The following is a 20366-nucleotide window of genomic DNA, read 5'->3' as shown; positions in this document are numbered from 1 at the left end:
ACATGAGGAGGAAACAGTAGGAGCTGTGTGAGGCTACTAAAGGCATTGCTATAACATTTTTCTGTCATCATTTTATTATAGATTAAGTGCAAGAGTTGTTAGGTGTGGATAATTAGATTATAGTTTATTGCAATAGCAAGTTGTGCCTTGTTCTCAGATGTCTGTGAAGGTTCTCAGTCATCCAGGTCATCGTAGTCAAAGGAGCTTGCAAAGCTTGTTCTCAGATAGACAGCGAGTGGAGAGTGATATATGAAATGATGGGATGGAAGGAAGAAGAGAAGCAAAGAGTGATTCACAGGCAGAGCCTAAATTATTTCTCACAGTTTTTTGCTGCCTTATGGTTCCAAGCGCTGTCACCAATCTTTGCATTTTGTTATTATCTCATGACACTTGTTTAATCAGCTACCATCTCTCCTATGGACTTTTTACTGTCTACAGTCTCAGATCAACACAGCCCTGCCCTCCAGTACTATCCACAGCAACCCCTCAACAGCAACATTGTACCCATCAGGTAGAACATCGGCTACGTTTGCTTTGCCTTGTTGCCCATATTAGATTCTTGGTGAATGTGTGTTGTTGTTATTCACCCTGTTTCAATGTGCCCCTTTTTAACTTTGAGCACCCGCCCCTTTAAACCTCTCTGCACGGCCCTGGTCCCATAAAAATACGGTTATATCCAGTAATGTACAATTAGTTGCGCTAATTTGACATGGAATCTCGCCTTTTTCAAGTGCCGCTAAACATTAAATAAGGAACATGTTAATGTGATTAAACAATGAAATCATCTATAAATAGGGAAAAAAATCTTTAAAAAACGGTAATATTCCGGCAGCTGGGGCGCCAAAATACGACCGTAAAATAACAGAAAATAACTGTCCCATAAAAATACGGTTATTTTCAGTAATGAAAATAGAGTTTGTTGCGCTAATTTGACAGGGGATTCTGCCTTTTCCAAGTGCTAGTTAGTGATCAAAACGCGATCAAACAATGCAATTACCTATAAACAAGGTCACTGAATGTGGAAATATGAATCATAATACGTAAATGTACAGAAATATACAGTTAACAGTTGGTTTGAATAATAATTGATTGCATGCCCTGGGACAGAGGTGAGGTGAGGCATAACTAGCAGTGATAATAATACTTATGTGATGTAACACAAGCTTATAGGGATCATGTTATATACTTTTCCATAGCATTACATTTGAATTCGATCTTTCAAATAAAGGACAGATATTTGTGAGATCATGATACATTTGTGAATGTATTTTAACAATCTAAATATGCATATGTACAGACAGATACATTTAATAATCAAGACAATTATGTTGTATTACATTACAGTGATTTAACGTTAATTTACATTCAAAATGTGAAGTCAAAGTCTATTTACGTAACTTTAATGATATTCTAGAAGAACAGAACATTACTGTAAAATGCACAGTAAAATACCTTCATATTAGGGTTTTTTTCCTATGGTCGCAGCGTTACCCGTGACCTTGTTGTTAGTTCACATTCATTGGCCGATGCTTAGCGTCATGTTATTTATATTAATTGCAATTCCTACCTCTACATTTCTTTTTCAAAATATATAATTAGCAAAGCGTGTCCGTGCAATGTTTTATATTGTGAAATTCAGAGAAATCTTAACAAAGAAGCTCACAGAGAAAGATTGAGCTTGTTATTTAACCCCAAGCTGATAGGGAGCGCACCTTATTAAAACACTTGCTGTGCTACAATGTGCCTCAAAGTTCAACAACAGCACAACAGAAGTCACTCATGGTACAGCACTCTCGCTACAAAACAACAACTGTCAGTGACGCTGCACCACGGCGTAAACACAACATTCAAGATAACAGTTAAAAGTAACGTAACCATAAACAATAGAACAAGAACATCTAAACAGCAGCACATGTCCCAAGGCATGATGGGAGATCTCCAGTCCAGAGGGTGGTGGTATAACACCTAAAGTTGTTTGCTACCCGCCATAAAAAGATAGGCGAAGAAGGGTCTTATAACAATGGTGATGACGATGATGGCGTACAGGAAACTGCCGGTTCAATTGGGCGTGGATCGTTGCGCAGATCTGTAAACACTGTTAATAGTGAACTGGGATTGTGTATTACCATACGCGGTGCATGTTTGTGTTATCAGTAAATCCCTTTAGTCTTTGTCTCGCCGAAGGGCGTGTTTAGTCAGTAGGACTTCAGGAGGTGTGAAGACGCGTACTAAAACAAGGGACTGCACCAAGTCAGCGGACGGTAAGACCAAGTTAACCACTGTCTGCTTGGCTGTAAAATAAGCATGTATTCTGGTAGCGATCATGTCGATGAAACATGGTCGCTGAGTCACTCACTCACTTGAGTGAGTGACTCAGGACTCGAGGTGTAATTGTGGGCAGCACTATAATGTGTACTGCATACAAAGCACCAAACCCTCAACATTCATGTAACGCACTGCAAAGAAAAGAAACGGGAAAGCTGATCGTTAGGCTCCAGTTTTCAGGTATGAGTCCTGGTGTACAACCAATGCAACACGGTTGCTTTTTTCTTTGCGTTTAACTCAAAGTGTGGGGAGTTTGCGAGCCCTTTTCAAGTGCTTCTCTGCGCTTCTTTCAAGAAATGTTCAGACATATTGGCCAACATGTAACTTACATGACAACAAGCTGGCGCATTAAAAAAAACATTTTATTTTTATTTTTAAAAATATCCTGTAATAATGAAGTCCCTGGGGCCTGGTTTAGAGCGTTACATTTCATAAATTAATTATTGCTGATTTCAAGTCCACTGCGATGCTGTACAAAAACGTTCTATATGCCCAACAAATTATGAATCGAACTGTACGAATATTTCCTGTAAAAATCCATATACACTCTCTTACCACTTTATTAGATAGGCATGTAAATATCTAACCAGCAGTTATGGCAGCAACATGTAGCCATGGTCAAGTTGACCTCCTCGGGTTCAAACGGAGCATTAGAAAAGGGGCATGGTTGTTGGTGCCACACAAGTTAGTCCCACTATTTCAGAAACTGCTGGTATGCTGGAATTTTCCCACACAGCCTAAGCTTTACGGAGACGGGTCAGAAGAAGAAAACAGGAATGACAGTTTTCTGTCTACACCCCCAAATGCCAATATCCAAATAAATGAATTATAAGAACATAAAATTTAAGTCTCCCACCATACAGTTGGGGAGAGAAGCTGTCCAAGTTGGACACATTATTGTACCAGGCAATAAACATGTAAAGCTGGACAGTCCGTGGGACTGAAAAAGTTTTGGAGCAAGCCCCAAGTGACCATTACAAGAACTCCGCTCTTGTCACATATACAGGGAGTGCAGAATTATTAGGCAAGTTGTATTTTTGAGGAATAATTTTATTATTGAACAACAACCGTGTTCTCAATGAACCCAAAAAACCCATTAATATCAAAGCTGAATGTTTTTGGAAGTAGCTTTTAGTTTGTTTTTAGTTTTAGCTATTTTAGGGGGATATCTGTGTGTGCAGGTGACTATTACTGTGCATAATTATTAGGCAAATGAACAAAAAACAAATATATACCCATTTCAATTATTTATTATTACCAGTGAAACCAATATAACATCTCCACATTCACAAATAGGGCTGGGCCATATTATACCGTTCACGGTAATACCGGTATAATGTTAGGCAACGATAGGAAAATGAAATATCGCGATAGAATGGGAGTAAAACGCGCATGCGCAGTGCCTTTGTTTTCATACGCACATGGACGATTGTTGAGTGAAACAGATGAACCAGAATTGGTTTGTAAAAATGGTGCAACTTCCGTGATGTGGAACTGGTTTGGTGTTTGTCTGTCAGATACACGACAAAGCACATTTTTTTTGCAGAACATGCAAGCGGCCGTTGTTATTGTCATATTTGTCGGACTAAGATGCTCTTAAATCTGGGAGTAATCTGGGTCCTAAACTCCGTATACTTCAGGTCAAACAACACTGCAGCGTCACTTAGAGTTAAAAACTGTCTAAATTCTTTCATCTTTAATAAAACGATCAGCATTGCTGCTTTACCAGGTGTAACTATAAAGTTTAACTTCCAGGCATCCATGAAAACAAAAGTTATTACATTTAACTGAGTTAGAAGTTAGCAGGAAGCTAGCGGAAGTTAGCTCGCTAGTTTCGCTAGTTACCTAAGCATGATATTGCATGTTCTGACTGAGAGATTTCTGCAAAAAATCAAACGTACAGCTCTGCTATCACTTCCAACATAAATGAAGACAGGAAACTAAACAGCAGTGACGTTTGTAGGGTTACTGAAGTTGGGCTAGCTAGTATATAATGATGTGCTACGTGATCGCTAGCGACACAGCTATGTTAGCATAACATAAACAGTGAAGCTGGAGGACGAACACTAACACTTTTCCACTTATAAAAGTTAACGTGAAGGTTCTTCATGGTTAGAGACAAATGCAATCGCATGGCAGGATGCTGTAAACGGACCAAACTTCAGTCAGGAGAACAACTGAGATAATCCATCCACAATACGAGGTTAGTCATTAATATACTGCAACAACATGGGAATAGAGCAGCTGCCAGAGAATTCAACATTAATGAAACAATGGTACAGAAGTGGAGGAAGCAAGAAGAATGAGTTTAATAAAGTTTGATTTATCTGACTGCTTTGTTTCGCTTAATGTGCCTTATAATCCCGTGCACCTTACGGTCCGAAAAATGCATACTGCACACTGCAGTTTAATGTTGCAAAGCACCTATTTTTAACTTCAGTGGATATTATACATGGTTATGCTCAGGATATGTCAGCCCATTTCTACTGGAAATGCCTTTTGGTTAAACTTGCAGCAAGGAATTTGCATTTGCACTGTTACATTTTTATAAAGCTTTAATGTACATAAAAACCAGCTTCTTGTTTAAGTGAAAATAAATGGAAGGTTGTCTTTTTGCGCTAGTAATGTTGTGGAGTTGTATTTTGTCTCGCATCAATTATATCGTCGGTTATATCATTATCGCAAATTTTCAAATATATATCGTGATAAATATTCTTGCCCATATCGCCCTGCTCTATTCACAAATATACATTTCTGACATTCAAAAACAAAACAAAAACAAATCAGCGACCAATATAGCCACCTTTCTTTGCAAGGACACTCAAAAGCCTGCCATCCATGGATTCTGACAGTGTTTTGATCTGATCACCATCAACATTGCGTGCAGCAGCAACCACAGCCTCCCAGACACTGTTCAGAGAGGTGTACTGTTTTCCCTCCTTGTAAATCTCACATTTGATGATGGACCACAGGTTCTCAATGGGGTTCAGATCAGGTGAACAAGGTGGCCATGTCATTAGTTTTTCTTCTTTTATACCCTTTCTTGCCAGCCACGCTGTGGAGTACTTGGACGCGTGTGATGGAGCATTGTCCTGCATGAAAATCATGTTTTTCTTGAAGGATGCAGACTTCTTCCTGTACCACTGCTTGAAGAAGGTGTCTTCCAGAAACTGGCAGTAGGACTGGGAGTTGAGCTTGACTCCATCCTCAACCCGAAAAGGCCCCACAAGCTCATCTTTGATGATACCAGCCCAAACCAGTACTCCACCTCCACCTTGCTGGCATCTGAGTCCTATCTGACTGTTAGATAGGAAGTACTTAGAAAAGGATAGGAAAAAAGTGCTTGTGCGAATGGGTGAATTTACAAGCGCTTTGAATGCTCAGAGTAGAAAAACGCTATATATGAACCAGTCCATTTACTAGGGCTGGACCATATCATATCGTAATACCGATATAATGTTCGGCAATGATAAGAAAATGAAATATCGCGATAGAATATGGATGCACATGCGTAGTGCCTTTGTTTTCATATGCACATAGCTGTAAAAGCATGGCGGTGACGGAGAATGAGTAGGGCGAAAGCGGATCGTTGAATGAAATGGATGAACCATAATTGGTTTGTAAAAATGCTGCAACTTCATTGGTGTGGAACTGGTTTAGCTTTTGTCCATCAGATACACAACAAAGCACTATTTTTGGTAGAGCATGCTAGCGGGCCATCGTTATTACCGTGTTTTTTTGTTTTTGTTTTTTTTGGAAAATACAGCTCACTTAAAATCAATCTTTTTGATTTTTCTGAAAATCAACAGTGCCCCTTATAAACCCGTGAACCTTATGTATGAATTCTGGTTGTGTTTACTGACCTCAAAACGATTTTATGTGTACGGCGCTCGAAAATCTGTCAAATGTTTTAGTACGACTTTGCTAAGCTACAAATCCGCACCGCTTGATGAATTGTCGGAGCATTACGGCTATCGTAAGCAGAAGCCTCGCGGAGTGATTCGTACTGGGTTTCAGCATAATATTACCGTATTGTGTGTGTGTATAACCTCTTTTTAAGTTTTGTGGATATTATATATGGTTATGCTGAGGATTTAGGCGACCGTGGTGCTGGGGGTTGGGAAGCGCATCTGTAACCGGAAGGTCGCCAGTTCGATCCCCGGGCTCTCTGTCCTGGTCGTTGTGTCCTTGGGCAAGACACTTTACCCTACCGCCTACTGGTGTTGGCCAGAGGGGCCGATGGCGCGATATGGCAGCCTCGCTTCTGTCAGTCTGCCCCAGGGCAGCTGTGGCTGCAACTGTAGCTTGCCTTCACCAGTGTATGAATGCGAGAGTGAATGAATAATGGAATTGTAAAGTGCTTTGGGTGCCTTGAAAAGTGCTATATAAATCCAATCCATTATTATTATTATTATTATTATTATTATTATTATTATTATTATTATTATTATTATATGTCGGCCAGTTTTCACTGGAAATGCCTTTTGGTTAAACTGTCAGCAAGGAATTTGCATTTGCACTGTTAAGTTTTTATATAACTTTAATGCACATAAAAACTACTGCTTGTTTAAGTGAAAATACATTGATGTTTTTTGCACTAATAAAGTTGTAAAGTGTTTTGTCTAGTGTCAATTATATCGTCAGTTATATTGTTATTGCAAATTTTCAAATATATATCATGATAAATATTTTTGGTCATATCACCCTGCTCTACCATTTATCATAATATATTAATTAATATTAAAATTAGAAAGGGTGTCTCCCTCCTGAATTAGAATTGGGAGCTAGTTCCCTAAAATAGGGGCCTGAAAAGCTGAAGGTTTGCCTCCCACTCTACTTTTAAATATCCTAGGAACCACAAGTAAACCAGCAGTCTGAGAGTCGCATGCTGTATTGGGATCATAGAATACTATGAGGTCATTAAGATAAGACTGGGTCTGATTATTCAAGACCTTGGATATGAGGTGAAGAATTTTAAAGTTGATTCTGAATTTTTAAACAGGGAGCTAATGAAAAGACACCAGCATGGAAGAAATATGCTCTTTTTCTACTCCCTGTCAGTACTCTTCATGCAGCATTTTGTATTAAATAAAGGCTTTTCAGGGAGTTTTTAGGACATACTGATAATAATGAATTACAATAGTCCAGCCTAGAAGTAATAAATGTTTGAATTAGTTATTGAACATAACTCTGAGACTGAATGTTTCAAACTTTAGAGATATTTAGAGTACAATGGGGAAAAAGCAGTCCGATATATTTGTTTAATATGTGTATTGAAGGATATATCCTGGTCAGAAATAAGTCAGAGATTCCACACAATGTTACCAGAGGTAACCAGCTTAAGAATCTGGTAAGATACCATATTTCTAAGCTATTTAGGGCCAAATACAAGGACCTCAGTTTTATCCGATTTAGAACAAGAAATTAGAGGTCATCCAGGTCTTTGTCTTTAAGACATTTCGGTAGTCAGTGTGTGTATTATCTGGCTTCACTGATACCTATATACTTAGAGGTGGGTATCATATCCCTACCAATGAAACTGTATGCTATACCTTCGAATTATATTGTCTCAGGGGAGCATCATATCATGCACAAAATGCACACAGATGACTGCAGTACATCCTCGACCAATAAATCTGTACAAATTACAAGATGTGGCAATCCTATTAGTCCTGTAGCTTATAACAACACTTGTATCATTACATTAGTACTTTCAATTAAAATATAAGATTCGGGGGAATTTGGGTATTTTACGTTTTTTTTGCTTTTAATTTTACTCTCAGACAAGCATCTTGTGACACAGTAAGCACCTCCTATATTAGTTTTCTGAACTTGTATGACAAAAAAACAGTTTTAGATGAAAATGGTAATGTAATTATACTGATTAATTTGTTTCAATTTGTGCCCTTCAATTGTCCACTGTGAAGTGACCTGTGAGCCCTGACCTCCTGTTTACCGAAGAGTTCACTCCAGCCAGAGTCAGCGGGATGGAGCAGGAGGAGGCTCTGTGCTTTTTGAAGGCATTTTTGGAGGAGTTTCCAGCTGCTCTGGAGGAAGGCGCTTCACTTCCTGTTAGCCCTCTTAGTCGTAAATTCACAATGGAGGAGTTGCATGGAGAGAGCCTGGAGCTGGGCCTGAGGCTATTGGCAAACAGGTATGACTGGGAAGGAGACAAACTGAATAGAAGGTTGTAACGATGAACAAATTTATTTTTCTGTGGACCAATAAGAGAAAATGATTGTGGCTATCTAAGACACACACCATTTAGTTAGTAAAGGGCCTTAATTAATATTATAAATACAAAGGATTATACTGTGGATTATTTTACATATTCCATTTTTTTAAATGTAATGATTTTTAGTGTATGGTGATACACAAGCAGACATGAAGTAAAACTTATTTATTCTTGTTTTATACAAACTGTAAATGTCAGTCGAATGCTGGTTATTGTTGTATACTAATAATGAATTGCATTTATATAGCGCTTTTCAACGCACCCAAAGCGCTATTCATTCACTGTCACATTCACACACTGGTGGAGGCAAGCTACAGTTGTAGCTACAGCTGCCCTTTGGCAGACTGACAGAAGCGAGGCTGCCATATCGCGCCATCGGCCCCTCTGGCCAACACCAGTAGGCGGTATGGTAAAGTGTCTTGCCCAAGGACACAATGACCAGGACAGAGAGCCCGGGGATTGAACCGGCGACCTTCCCAACCCCCTGAGCCACGGTCGTCTCTTTATATACGCATAACAAGGGAAAGAGGCAAAGTAACCATTAATCCTACAGTGTTTAGTTCAGTATTGTACTTTTAATAGAAATTTTATTTGCAGATTAGAGAGATTGCATCTAACATTTTTGTTAACATTTTGTTAGGTAAGAAGTAGGGATGGGAATCGAAACCCGGTTCCCACTGTTTCAATTCCTTGGAATTGTTTGCCATTTTTGCAAACAATTCCCTTATCGATTCCAGTCGCCCCGAATGACGTCACCATGTTGCGGAGCGTCATTTACTAAGCGGCTCAAACACTCAAAAGTTTGGTTATACTTTACGAGAACGGATGACGACAGGGCAACTTGCAATACTTGCAAGTAGATATTTCATTTAAGGGAGGAAACACTACGAATATGCAAAAGCATTTGCTCACAAAACACGCGATGACCTTAAATGAATGTCGTGTTTTTAATTCCGCTCTGGATTCATGAATCTCAACCCAGAAACAGCGGTAACGTTTGTACATCCACTCCCGTTAATGCGGCAGGTAAATAATTAACTAACAGTGCATATTATGTTAGCGCGATCTGCCTTATTACAAAACCTGCCATTACTGTGCGCTGCATTTAGGTGACCATGATGAGAGAGACAGACAGAAGCTGTGTTCCAAAACGTCGGCTGCATCCTTCGGAGGACCTGGCCTTCGCAGTCTACGTGGGCTGGGTCCTTTGAAGACCGAGAAGGCTGGAAGTGCGAGGCTGTGAAACGGAACGGTCTAGCCTTCAGATTTGCGTCACTGCTGTCTCGGTGGAGTTTAATAAACTCGGCCGTCTGCTCCTTGCTATCTAAAATATAACAGGACACTGGCGTAAATTCTCGACCGTCTCACACTTCTGTTTAATCAGTTTTCTGTTTGACGTTTATTCAGCTGTGTGAAAATCCCGGAGGAACCCACCAGATAGATTAATAACGTTTTATTAAATCTAATAACTTTGATCTCAGCCAAACCGATTTACTCCGGATCAAATAAAACACAGAAAAAAGGCAAACAATTAAATTTTTAAGTTATCCGAGTGACTTACTGTATATATCATGTTTAACCTGAGTAGCGAAAGAGCGGGGATCTGAAAACGACGAAGCCGCAATTCCGCTGCTTTCGCCGGCTCGAGTGACCACTGAACCCCTCCGGCTTGCTATCCAGCGGGTGGCTAACAGACGTCTCCAAAAACGTCGGCGCACTTTTGCAAATATGCGATGTCTTGATAAACCAAGCAGATATTTGAAATTTAAACAGCTTCTTTCTCGCCTGAAAATATGTTAAAAGTTTATTTTGTGACCCAGAAAGAGTAATAAGACTAATTTTAAAACTTAGCAGCGGCCGCCATTGCTGGCAGCTGAAATTTGGCTGGGCCGCGCTATGAATTCTGGGATATGGTGGGCCACGAAGGACACACCCGACCCATCCTTCAAATTCGTGGAAATGAAGGACGCATTTGTCGGCCGCATTTGAAGGAGTCGACGAATTGGTTGGCTCAGATGCTGGCAGTTCTCGCTGCAGTCTACCGTTAGTGTCTTCTTTCAGGCCAGGATATACGAATGTCAACGAGTAGGGCTGGGCGATATGACCCAAAATTCATATCTCGATATTTTTTAGCTGGATGGCGATATAAGATATATCTCGATATTTTATTAACTTTTATTAACATACAGCATAGATGTACATGAAAAAAACTACTCAAAAATAAATTATGAGCATTTATTAAATAATAATGATCCATAAATAAAAGAAAACTTTGTTGTTTTTGTGCATAACAAAGAGCTCACAATTGTGCAGTCAAAATGTAAACTAACAGACGCTGAGCATAATAACAAAGACAGATTTCACAACTGCTCTGTTCCCAACTTCTACTATGTGACTGACAGCCTGGAGTTTGAAACCCTCTTTGTAACCGTGTCTCTTAACAGGTGCCATTTATGGTCCTTATACACACACAATACGGTAATATTACGTTGAAGCACAGTACGTATCACTCCGCCAGCCTCCGGACTACGGTAGCCGTAATGCTCCGACAATCCATCAAGCGGTGCAGCTCCGTAGCTTACCAAAGTCGTACTAAAACATTTTTTGACAGATTGCTGAGCGCCGTGTTCCACATGAAATCGGTTTGCGGTCATCAAGCACAACCAGAATTCATACATAAGGCGCGCTGTCAACTTTTGAGAAAATGAAAGGATTTTAGGCTGTGCATGGCGTTAGCGCGGTTAGCTCGTTAGCGTGGTTAGCTCGTTAACACGTTGACGCCGTCCAGCCCCACGCACGGGGCGATGCGCAGTAACTCGTTAACGGAGATTTGCCGTGTCCATCTTGTTGCTGCCTGCAGGTGAAGCGATGGGGGTGGAGGGGGAGCTGTGTTTAGTGAAGGAGAGGCGAGGCCGAGTAACGTTGCGTAGAGACAAAAGTGGACGAAAGAGAACTTGTGGCTCCACAACTATAATTATAACGTAACATAGGCTATATCGATATAAAGGATATGGTCACATCTTATATCTCATATAAAAATATATCGATATTTTTAAAAAACTCGATATATCGCCCAGCCCTATCACCGAGCAGTGTCTAAGTTTGTGGTAAAAGGCTTGCACCCATTTGCACCCAGAAGTGTGAGACGGTCGATTTTCGGTAAGTGAATGTGTTTAATTGTAGGCAGGGACATTACTGGATATTCTTGTGTAATTGCTACAGAACAATTTATGTTATATTTTGTTATTGCTACAGAAGAATATTTTATTATTTTACATTTACAATTTTTTTTTTCCTGGTGACCCCGTGACACCCCATTGAAGAGCCATAGGCTGGATCTCTTAAGATCTCACTGTTGGGTTTGTAAGGCCATGTTACTCCTAAATTTCTGTCTTGTTCAAAGAGAAGATATAAAACAAAGTTCTAAGCTAATCAACCTTAGTGTTCTCCTTTTTAAAAAAAAAAAGAAAAAAAGAATCGATAAGAGAATTGATAAAGAATCGAATCGTTAAACAGAATCAAAAATGGAATCGGAATCGTAAAAATCGTATAAATACCCATCCCTAGTAAGAAGTCTGGGCTTCTAGAAATCAATAATCTGCAGTCAATCTTTCTGCAATGAGAAGAGGCTGGTAAAAGACTTTCAAACACTTTTAAACTTTGAGCAGGAAAAAGTAACACTTAAAAACTGTGACTGGCTTTCTGTTCTGCTCACATTTTCTACAGATGTATTCCCTGTCAGGAAGGTTTCATTTCCTGTCTGCAGAAACAAAATTGTTCATGCCACTTCCTTTTTCCTAAACACAATCTTTGCTGCCAGAGAAATGCAATTCTGTAGAGGAAAAGAAGTGCATTTACAGGTTACTGCCCAAAAATTATCTTTTCTTTTTTCTGTCCACAATTTGGACTTTGGTGCAACACTTTGTAACTGCAGTTAGAAAAATGACTCAAATTTCAAGAGATTACACAACATGTATTTATCTCTGTGTTTGTTCAGGGGTGCTTCTCCAAGACTCGGTGCCCTCCTTTGCCAGGCAGCATATTCCCAGCTGCTGCAGACTGACCTTTTACCTTACCAGTGCCCTGAGGAACCTGAAGGTGACCAAGAAGAGAAGGCAGATGACAAAGCAGTCTGTATGTTTGTGGTGCTTTGAATATATTGCATTATACTGAAAGATGCCAATTCAATTCAAGCAGACAGAATGAAATAATCTTGTGTTTGGAAGTTGTCTGTCCAGGATCATATATCTGATATACACTCCCCAAGTAACTTGATACCAACTTATCATTACCAAATATCATTAGCGGTACTAACACAGATCACATTCACACTTGTCTTCACATCTCAGGTCTTATTGGCATGTTCGCAGACTATAATTTATCTTTTACAGTGCAATTTGAGGCTGCAAAAGGGGAGATGATAATTTATCCAATACATATCACCCTGTCTGCTGCCACACAGCCAACTTGGGCACAGCCTCAGCCTCGATGATGCCACATGTGTGTGAAAGGGTCCGTTTTAACACAAACAATTATAATTTCAGTTTCTAAAGTTTTTAAACAAGTAAAAAACCAAAATTGAAACTATGAGTAGACCTCTCCTCTATAAGGAACTGGTGTACATTTGCATAGTGGTTGGAAATATTGCATTGCACTGCACTGAAAAGTAGTATTTTGACTTCCATCCATTCGCTTCCACTTATACTTTTCAGGGTCGTGGGGGGTGCTGGAGCCTATCCCAACTGTCATAGGGCGAGAGGCGGGGTACACCCTGGACAGGTTGCCAGTCTGTCACAGGGCTAACACTAACACAGGGCAATTTGGCTTAACCAATTAACCTATCCTCACAAACTGCATGTCTTTGGATGGTGGGAGGAAGAAAGATCACAGAAAGACCCCAGCCTGATGGTGAAATTGAACTCAGGAGCTTCTAGCTGTGCGGCAACAGTGCTAACCACCGTGCCACCTGGAAGTAGTTTGACTTCCATTGTACATATTAATTCAAGGAATAAAATGCCTTTGTCCATGATGTTATTGAAAAAAAAAAACCAGAAATATAACAGGTTTCTTACTTGTATTGTAATTTATTGTCAGTATTTCAATCAGAGGCAGTCCAACGCACCTTCCTGAATAAACTGATAGATGTAGCACTGGCGTGGCACAGAAACTTCCCCAAGGTGGCTCTTTGTCCCTCTCGCAACCTCCAGTGCTCCATTCATGCCATCAAAAACACCCGGAGAAAAATGGAGGACAAACATTTGGCTTTAGCCGAGTTCAACCAGCTCTTTGGAATTCAGGTATGAAAAATATCACAGACACAAAAATAAAAACTGAAATTACAATCCCAACTAATTATCAAACATACTGTCATGAAAAAAAAAAGTTTTCACAGGACCGCATAAAGTCCTGTTAAAACTAAGTGTACCCTTACTGCTTGTATAGAAATAAAGTAAGCAGCAGTGAGGTGCTGATCCTCTATAAAAGCCATATTTGAAGAAAGCCAAGCATACACAGATGCTGCACGGTGGTGGAGAGGTGATTTAGATTTGTTGTGCAGCATATCTTGCAGTCACCAACTTCACCATGAGCTCCTCTGCATACCAAAGTATTTTAGAGTCCCATCTGAGGGGTTGGCTAGATCTGGGGATTGGTAGGCTGCATCCTGGGATCACTGCTGCCTATGGGGGGCATCTGTCAGCCCACACTTCAGAGGGTGTGTATTGTAGGTGGTCCTACAAGCCACTGAATCATGGGGTACACTTAGTTTTTCACAAAACTGCATTCTGTGACATTTATTTATGACTGTGTCTTTCTTTCCCTCCCGTATGGTCCAGGATGATGTAGATCGTGCTTACTATGCTGTGTTTGATGGCCATGGAGGGGTGGATGCAGCAACCTACGCTTCCACTCACCTCCATGTTGTTCTAAGTAAACAGGAGATGCTGCAGAGTGATGCAACCACAGCCTTTAAAACAGCCTTCAAACGCACAGATGACATGTTCAGAAACAAGGCCAAGAGAGAGGTACTGAGAAATCAGCAGTGCAGCATCTTGAGCACAATGTTTTCTGCTGACATTTACATGCTATAGTACTCAACTTGGTGTGCTGTCTTGCTCTGTCTTTTGTCTTTAAATTACACCTGTGTGTGCTGCAGCGTCTCCGGAGTGGCAGCACAGGAGTGGCAGTACTGATCCAGGATCAAGAGCTGACTGTTGCTTGGCTGGGAGACTCTCAGGCAATACTGGTCAGAGATGGGCATGTTGTTAGACTCATGGACCCACATAAACCAGAGAGAGAGGTAAGAATCCCACATACAAACACACAACCTCTGCTGCCTCAAATTTCATACTATGTTGTATTCCAAAATGGGAATGCAGATAAAATATTTGGAAAGTTTATTGCGTGATATGGATCAAACATTCCTCAGAGCTCAAAACACATGCGCGTACACACACACACACACACACACACAGTGTGTGTGTGTGTGTACGCGCATGTGTTTTTTTTAACTATTACTAACAAATGCAGTTACTTCATGTGAAGTTAAATTACTCATGCACTTATTTTTACATACTCACACATAATGGTGAGAAGGAAACCAGAAGCTAAACTCCTTCTCTGATGTGTTAAACTGTCCAGGATGAGAAACAGAGAATTGAGGATCTTGGAGGCTGCATTACTTTCATGGGTTGCTGGCGTGTTAATGGCACATATGCTGTATCGAGAGCCATAGGTAAGTCAGTCCCAACTCACAAAACCACAGAAATGTACAGTGGGGCAAAAAAGTATTTAGCCAGCCACCGATTGTGCAAGTTCCCCCACTTAAAATGATGACAGAGGTCAGTAATTTGCACCAGAGGTACACTTCAACTGTGAGAGACAGAATGTGAAAAAAAAATCCCTGAATTCACATGGTAGGATTTGTAAAGAATTTATTCATAAATTAGGGTGGAAAATAAGTATTTGGTCACCTCAAACAAGGAAAATCTCTGGCTCTCACAGACCTGTAACGTCTTCTGTAAGAAGGTTTTCTGTCCCCCACTCGTTACCTGTATGAATGGCACCCGTTTGAACTCATCATCTGTATAAAAGACACCTGTCCACAGCCTCAAACAGTCAGACTCCAAACTCCGCCATGGCCAAGACCAAAGAGCTTTCGAAGGACACCAGGAAAAGTATTGTAGACCTGCACCAGACCTGCACCAAGCAAGCAGCTTGGTGTGAAAAAATCAACTGTGGGAGCAATCATCAGAAAATGGAAGACATACAAGACCACTGATAATCTCCCTCAATCTGGGGCTCCACGCAAGATCTCTTCCCGTGGGGTCAAAATGATCATGAGAACGGTGAGCAAAGATCCCAGAACCCACGGGGGGACCTGGTGAATGACCTGCAGAGAGCTGGGACCAAAGTAACAAAGGTCACCATCAGTAACACACTACAACGGCAGGGAATCAAATCCCGCAGTGCCAGACGTGTTCCGCTGCTGAAGCCAGTGCATGTCCAGGTCCGTCTGAAGTTTGCCAGAGAGCACATGGATGATACAGCAGAGGATTGGGAGAATGTCATGTGGTCAGATGAAACCAAAGTAGAACTTTTTGGTATAAACTCAACTCGTCGTGTTTGGAGGAAGAAGAATACTGAGTTGCATCCCAAGAACACCATACCTACTGTGAAGCATGGGGGTGGAAACATCATGCTATGGGGCTGTTTTTCTGCCAAGGGGACAGGACGACTGATCCGTGTTAAGGACAGAATGAATGGGGCCATGTATCGTGAGATTTTGAGCCAAAACCTCCTTCCATCAGTGAGAACTTTGAAGATGAAACGAGGCTGGGTCTTCCAACATCACAATGATCCAAAACACACCGCCCGGGCAACAAAGGAGTGGCTCCGTAAGAAGCATTTGAAAGTCCTGGAGTGGCCTAGCCAGTCTCCAGACCTCAACCCCATAGAAAATCTGTGGCGTGAGTTGAAAGTCCGTGTTGCTCGGCGACAGCCCCAAAACATCACTGCTCTCAAGAAGATCTGCATGGAGGAATGGGCCAAAATACCAGCTACTGTGTGTGCAAACCTGGTAAAGACCTATAGTAAACGTTTGACGTCTGTTATTGCCAACAAAAGTTATGTTACAAAGTATTGAGTTGTATTTTTGTTATTGACCAAATACTTATTTTCCACCTGATTTACGAATAAATTCTTTACAAATCCTACCATGTGAATTCATGGATTTTTTTTTTCACATTCTGTCTCTCACAGTTGAAGTGTACCTCTGGTGCAAATTACTGACCTCTGTCATCATTTTAAGTGGGGGAACTTGCACAATCGGTGGCTGACTAAATACTTTTTTGCCCCACTGTAGATGTGATTTGACTGGCTGTATCATATAGTAGTTCTCAAAGTGTGACCTTAATTGACCTCCACTGCTACATAAACTGAGGTTGCTCATGTTAACTGAAAGTAAACGACAAACTTGGTTCCAAAAAAAGTTGAGACAGTGTGTAAATTGTAAAGTAAAAGGGAAATCTAATGATTTGTGAATCTCATTAACTCATATTTGCAATCTGTGTTTAGATATTTAGAAAATGTACCATTTCATTCATATATATATATATATATATATATATATATATATATATATATATATATATATATATATATATATATATATATATATATATATATATATATATATTAGGGGTGCAACGATAGTCGTATCGATATTGAACCGTTCGATACAGTGCTTTCGGTTCGGTACGCATATGTATCGAACAATACAACATTTGTAATTTATTTTATCAATTTTCCTTCTGACGATGCTGTCTGTGTTGAGCGCTCAGTGAATCTGTGTTCGACTACTCCGCCTAGGCTGCACTGTCGAGCGCAGATCCACTGAGCGCTCAACACAGACAGCATAGTCAGAAGGAAGAGCGCAGGGCAAGCTAGCGAGACAGAAGTTAAGCTCTCCTTGCAAGATGGACCTCCCCCACTCTCATTCAGATCTGGCGTTTGGAATTATTTTGGTTTTCATGTGACGTATGACCCTGAAGGTAAGCGAGTCATGGACTAAAGAAAAACAGTATGTTGGATGTGCCATGCAATGCTCAATTACATTGGTGTGAACTAGTGTGTTAGCGCAGTTAGCTCGTTAACATGTTGGCCGTCTAGCCCCATGCACGGAGCGATCGGCGGTAGCTCGTTAACGGAGATTTGCCGTGTTGTGGCGTTAAGGTCATTTCAACGAGATTAACCTGAAAGCACTAGTGGGAACACAACGAATATGACTGCACATTTACGCCGACATCATCCTAGTGCAAAGACAAGTGGAAGCAGACAAAAAAAAGCAAGCATGCTACTAACTTTAGCCGAGTCATTTAGACAGCTGTTAGCACATGATTCTCCTTATGCTGCTGAGAATATAGCCCAGAAGAAGCGGATAGTATAGCTTTTATTTTGGAAAGAGCCATTTCTCTGTAATAAACTCTCTTTTCCAAAGATGAGTGATTCCTCAATCAGATACAGGGCTCGCAATATCGCTAGCCCGACGTCCCGGAGCTAGCGATTTTTTTCAGTCGGGCTACCAAAATCTATCTCTTCCCTGCCCGTCGGGCTATTGTAGGAAAAATATATGTCAATGCTTTTGCATTCTTTCGGAAATGTAGCTGGGTAATTATGTCATTGGCATCGGTGAGCCACTGTCAATATGTGACATATTGAAATCGCGTTTGAATTTGCGCTTGTTTTTTTGCTTTCACTTTGCAATCGTGCGAACTGTGTATAGAGAGCGACAGTACTGATCTGTGAGTGATGATAATTTGTGCACCAATTCCTCTGACATCGTCTTATTAATCGTTAGCTTACTATGCAAACATGACAAGTGAAATCTCCCGCAGCAAGCTTAAACATGTGAGAGGTTGATCGCGCAGAGAATCGCTGAGTTTTTGTGAGTGCGTGTGTAAAAGCATTTCAGTTCTGCTGAGCCAAATAAGACAGGTCAGGGTGAAGAAGTGACAGCCAAAGAAAAGCTTACCACAAAACGGAGAAGTTATGACAAATCAGACTATAAGGCAAAAAGAAAGTGCAGCTTTATGGTTTCATGGACAAAAGAATTTCTGTGGCTGCAATATGATGAGCTAAATAACCAGGGCTGCACATAAGTGGTCTGCAGGTGCGCATTCGCTGTCAAAATAAAAAACACGCACAAGGGTGAGGGTTAAATTTAAAAACTGTACTTTTGAGTTAAAATATATATTTATAATTTTAATAAATGACAAATTAAAAATGCATGAACATTTTTTTGTATCGAAAAAATATCGAACCGTGACACCAAAGTATCGAACCGAACCGTGAATTTTGTGTATCGTTGCACCCCTAATAAATATATATATATATATATATATATATATATATATATATATATATATATATAATATTATTGATAGTAAGGCAACAGCTAGAATAATGGATAGATACTTTATTAATCCCACAAAGGAAATTTTTGTGTTGTAAGCACGTATTCTGCTGATCATTCTTTTGATTGAGATACAGGTCTTGATGAAATGTTCACTGGTTTAGGTGTTAGAAATTGCAATGTTTTTAGTAGTTTACTGTAGTGCGAAAAAGTTTTTGCCCCCTTCCTCATTTCCTACTTTTTTGTATGTTTGTAACATTTAATTCTTATAGATCAAACACATTTAATTACTAGACAAAGACAATACAATTAAACTCAAAATACAGTTTCTAAATGAAGGGTTTACTCTTAAGGGGGGAAAAAATCCAAACCTACATGGTCCTGTTCCTGTGTGAAAAAGTGATCGCCCCCCCTAAGCCTAGTAACTAGTTGGGCTGCCCTAACTGGCAATGAGTCTTTTACAGTTCTGTGGAGGAATTTTGGTCCACTAATCTTTTGAGAATGGTTGTAATTCAGACAGATTGGAGGATTTTCAAACATGAACCGCCTTTTTAAGGTGACCCACTGGATGCTCCTCATTTGAATCAGCCCTGCTTGCCACAGGTATCACTGTTCAATATTTATATAGCACCATATCACAACAGTTGCGTTAAGGTGCTTTATATTGTAATGGAAAGACTACAGTAATCACTGCCAAATAAAGCAAGATAGCTGCCAACAACCTTCAGCAAGCAGAAGAATTTAAATAATGTGTCACCTGGATACATACATAGGAATGGGTATTGATAAGATTTTCACAATTCCGATTCCATTTTCGATTCTGTTCAACAATTTGATCCTTTATCAATTCTCTTATCGATTCTTTTTTTAAAAAGGAGAACACTAAGGTCGATTTGCTTAGAACTTTGTTTTATATCTTCTCTTTGAACAAGATAGAAATTTAGGAGTAACATGGCCTTACAAACCCAACAGTGAGATCTTAAGAGATCCAGCCTATGGCTCTTCAATGGGGTGTCACGGGGTCACCAGGAAAAAAAAAATTGTAAATGTAAAATAATAAAATATTCTTCTGTAGCAATAACAAAGTATAACATAAATTGTTCTGTAGCAATTACACAAGAATATCCAGTAATGTCCCTGCCTACAATTAAACACATTCACTTACCGAAAATCGACCGTCTCACACTTCTGGGTGCAAATGGGTGCAAGCCTTTTACCACAAGCTTAGACACTGCTCGGTGACAAATGCGTCCTTCATTTCCCCGAATTTGAAGGATGGGTCGGGTGTGTCCTTCGTGGCCCACCATATCCTTTATAGCGCGGCCCAGCCAAATTTCAGCTGCCAACAATGGCGGCCGCTGCTAAGTTTTAAAATTAGTCTTATTACTCTTTCTG

At 40.2% G+C, this 20366-nt stretch overlaps 1 protein-coding gene across 3 annotated transcripts in view; it reads left to right on the top strand.

The window, feature by feature from the left end:
• Nucleotides 1–1944: 1944 nt before the first annotated feature.
• ppm1f (protein phosphatase, Mg2+/Mn2+ dependent, 1F) overlaps nt 1945–20366 on the top strand; it is a 55402-nt gene continuing 36980 nt past the window's right edge. Inside the window, exons 1-7 of one of the 3 annotated variants that reach the window (XM_085474727.1) lie at nt 1945–2261; nt 8253–8479; nt 12558–12694; nt 13655–13857; nt 14395–14583; nt 14715–14858; nt 15200–15293. In XM_085474727.1, coding sequence (XP_085330853.1) covers nt 8313–8479; nt 12558–12694; nt 13655–13857; nt 14395–14583; nt 14715–14858; nt 15200–15293 — 934 coding nt within the window. In that variant the 5' untranslated portion in view covers nt 1945–2261; nt 8253–8312. The remainder of the gene's footprint in view (nt 2262–8252; nt 8480–12557; nt 12695–13654; nt 13858–14394; nt 14584–14714; nt 14859–15199; nt 15294–20366) is intronic. The other 2 variants (XM_085474726.1, XM_085474725.1) reach the window with 2 other exon arrangements.

The sequence above is a fragment of the Copadichromis virginalis genome, linkage group LG12 (genome assembly GCF_057382275.1).
Source record: "Copadichromis virginalis isolate Kocher_CV1m ecotype Utaka linkage group LG12, C_Virginalis_male_GT1.1, whole genome shotgun sequence".
Taxonomy (NCBI): domain Eukaryota; kingdom Metazoa; phylum Chordata; class Actinopteri; order Cichliformes; family Cichlidae; genus Copadichromis; species Copadichromis virginalis.
This window is presented reverse-complemented; position numbering and strand designations above follow the sequence as displayed.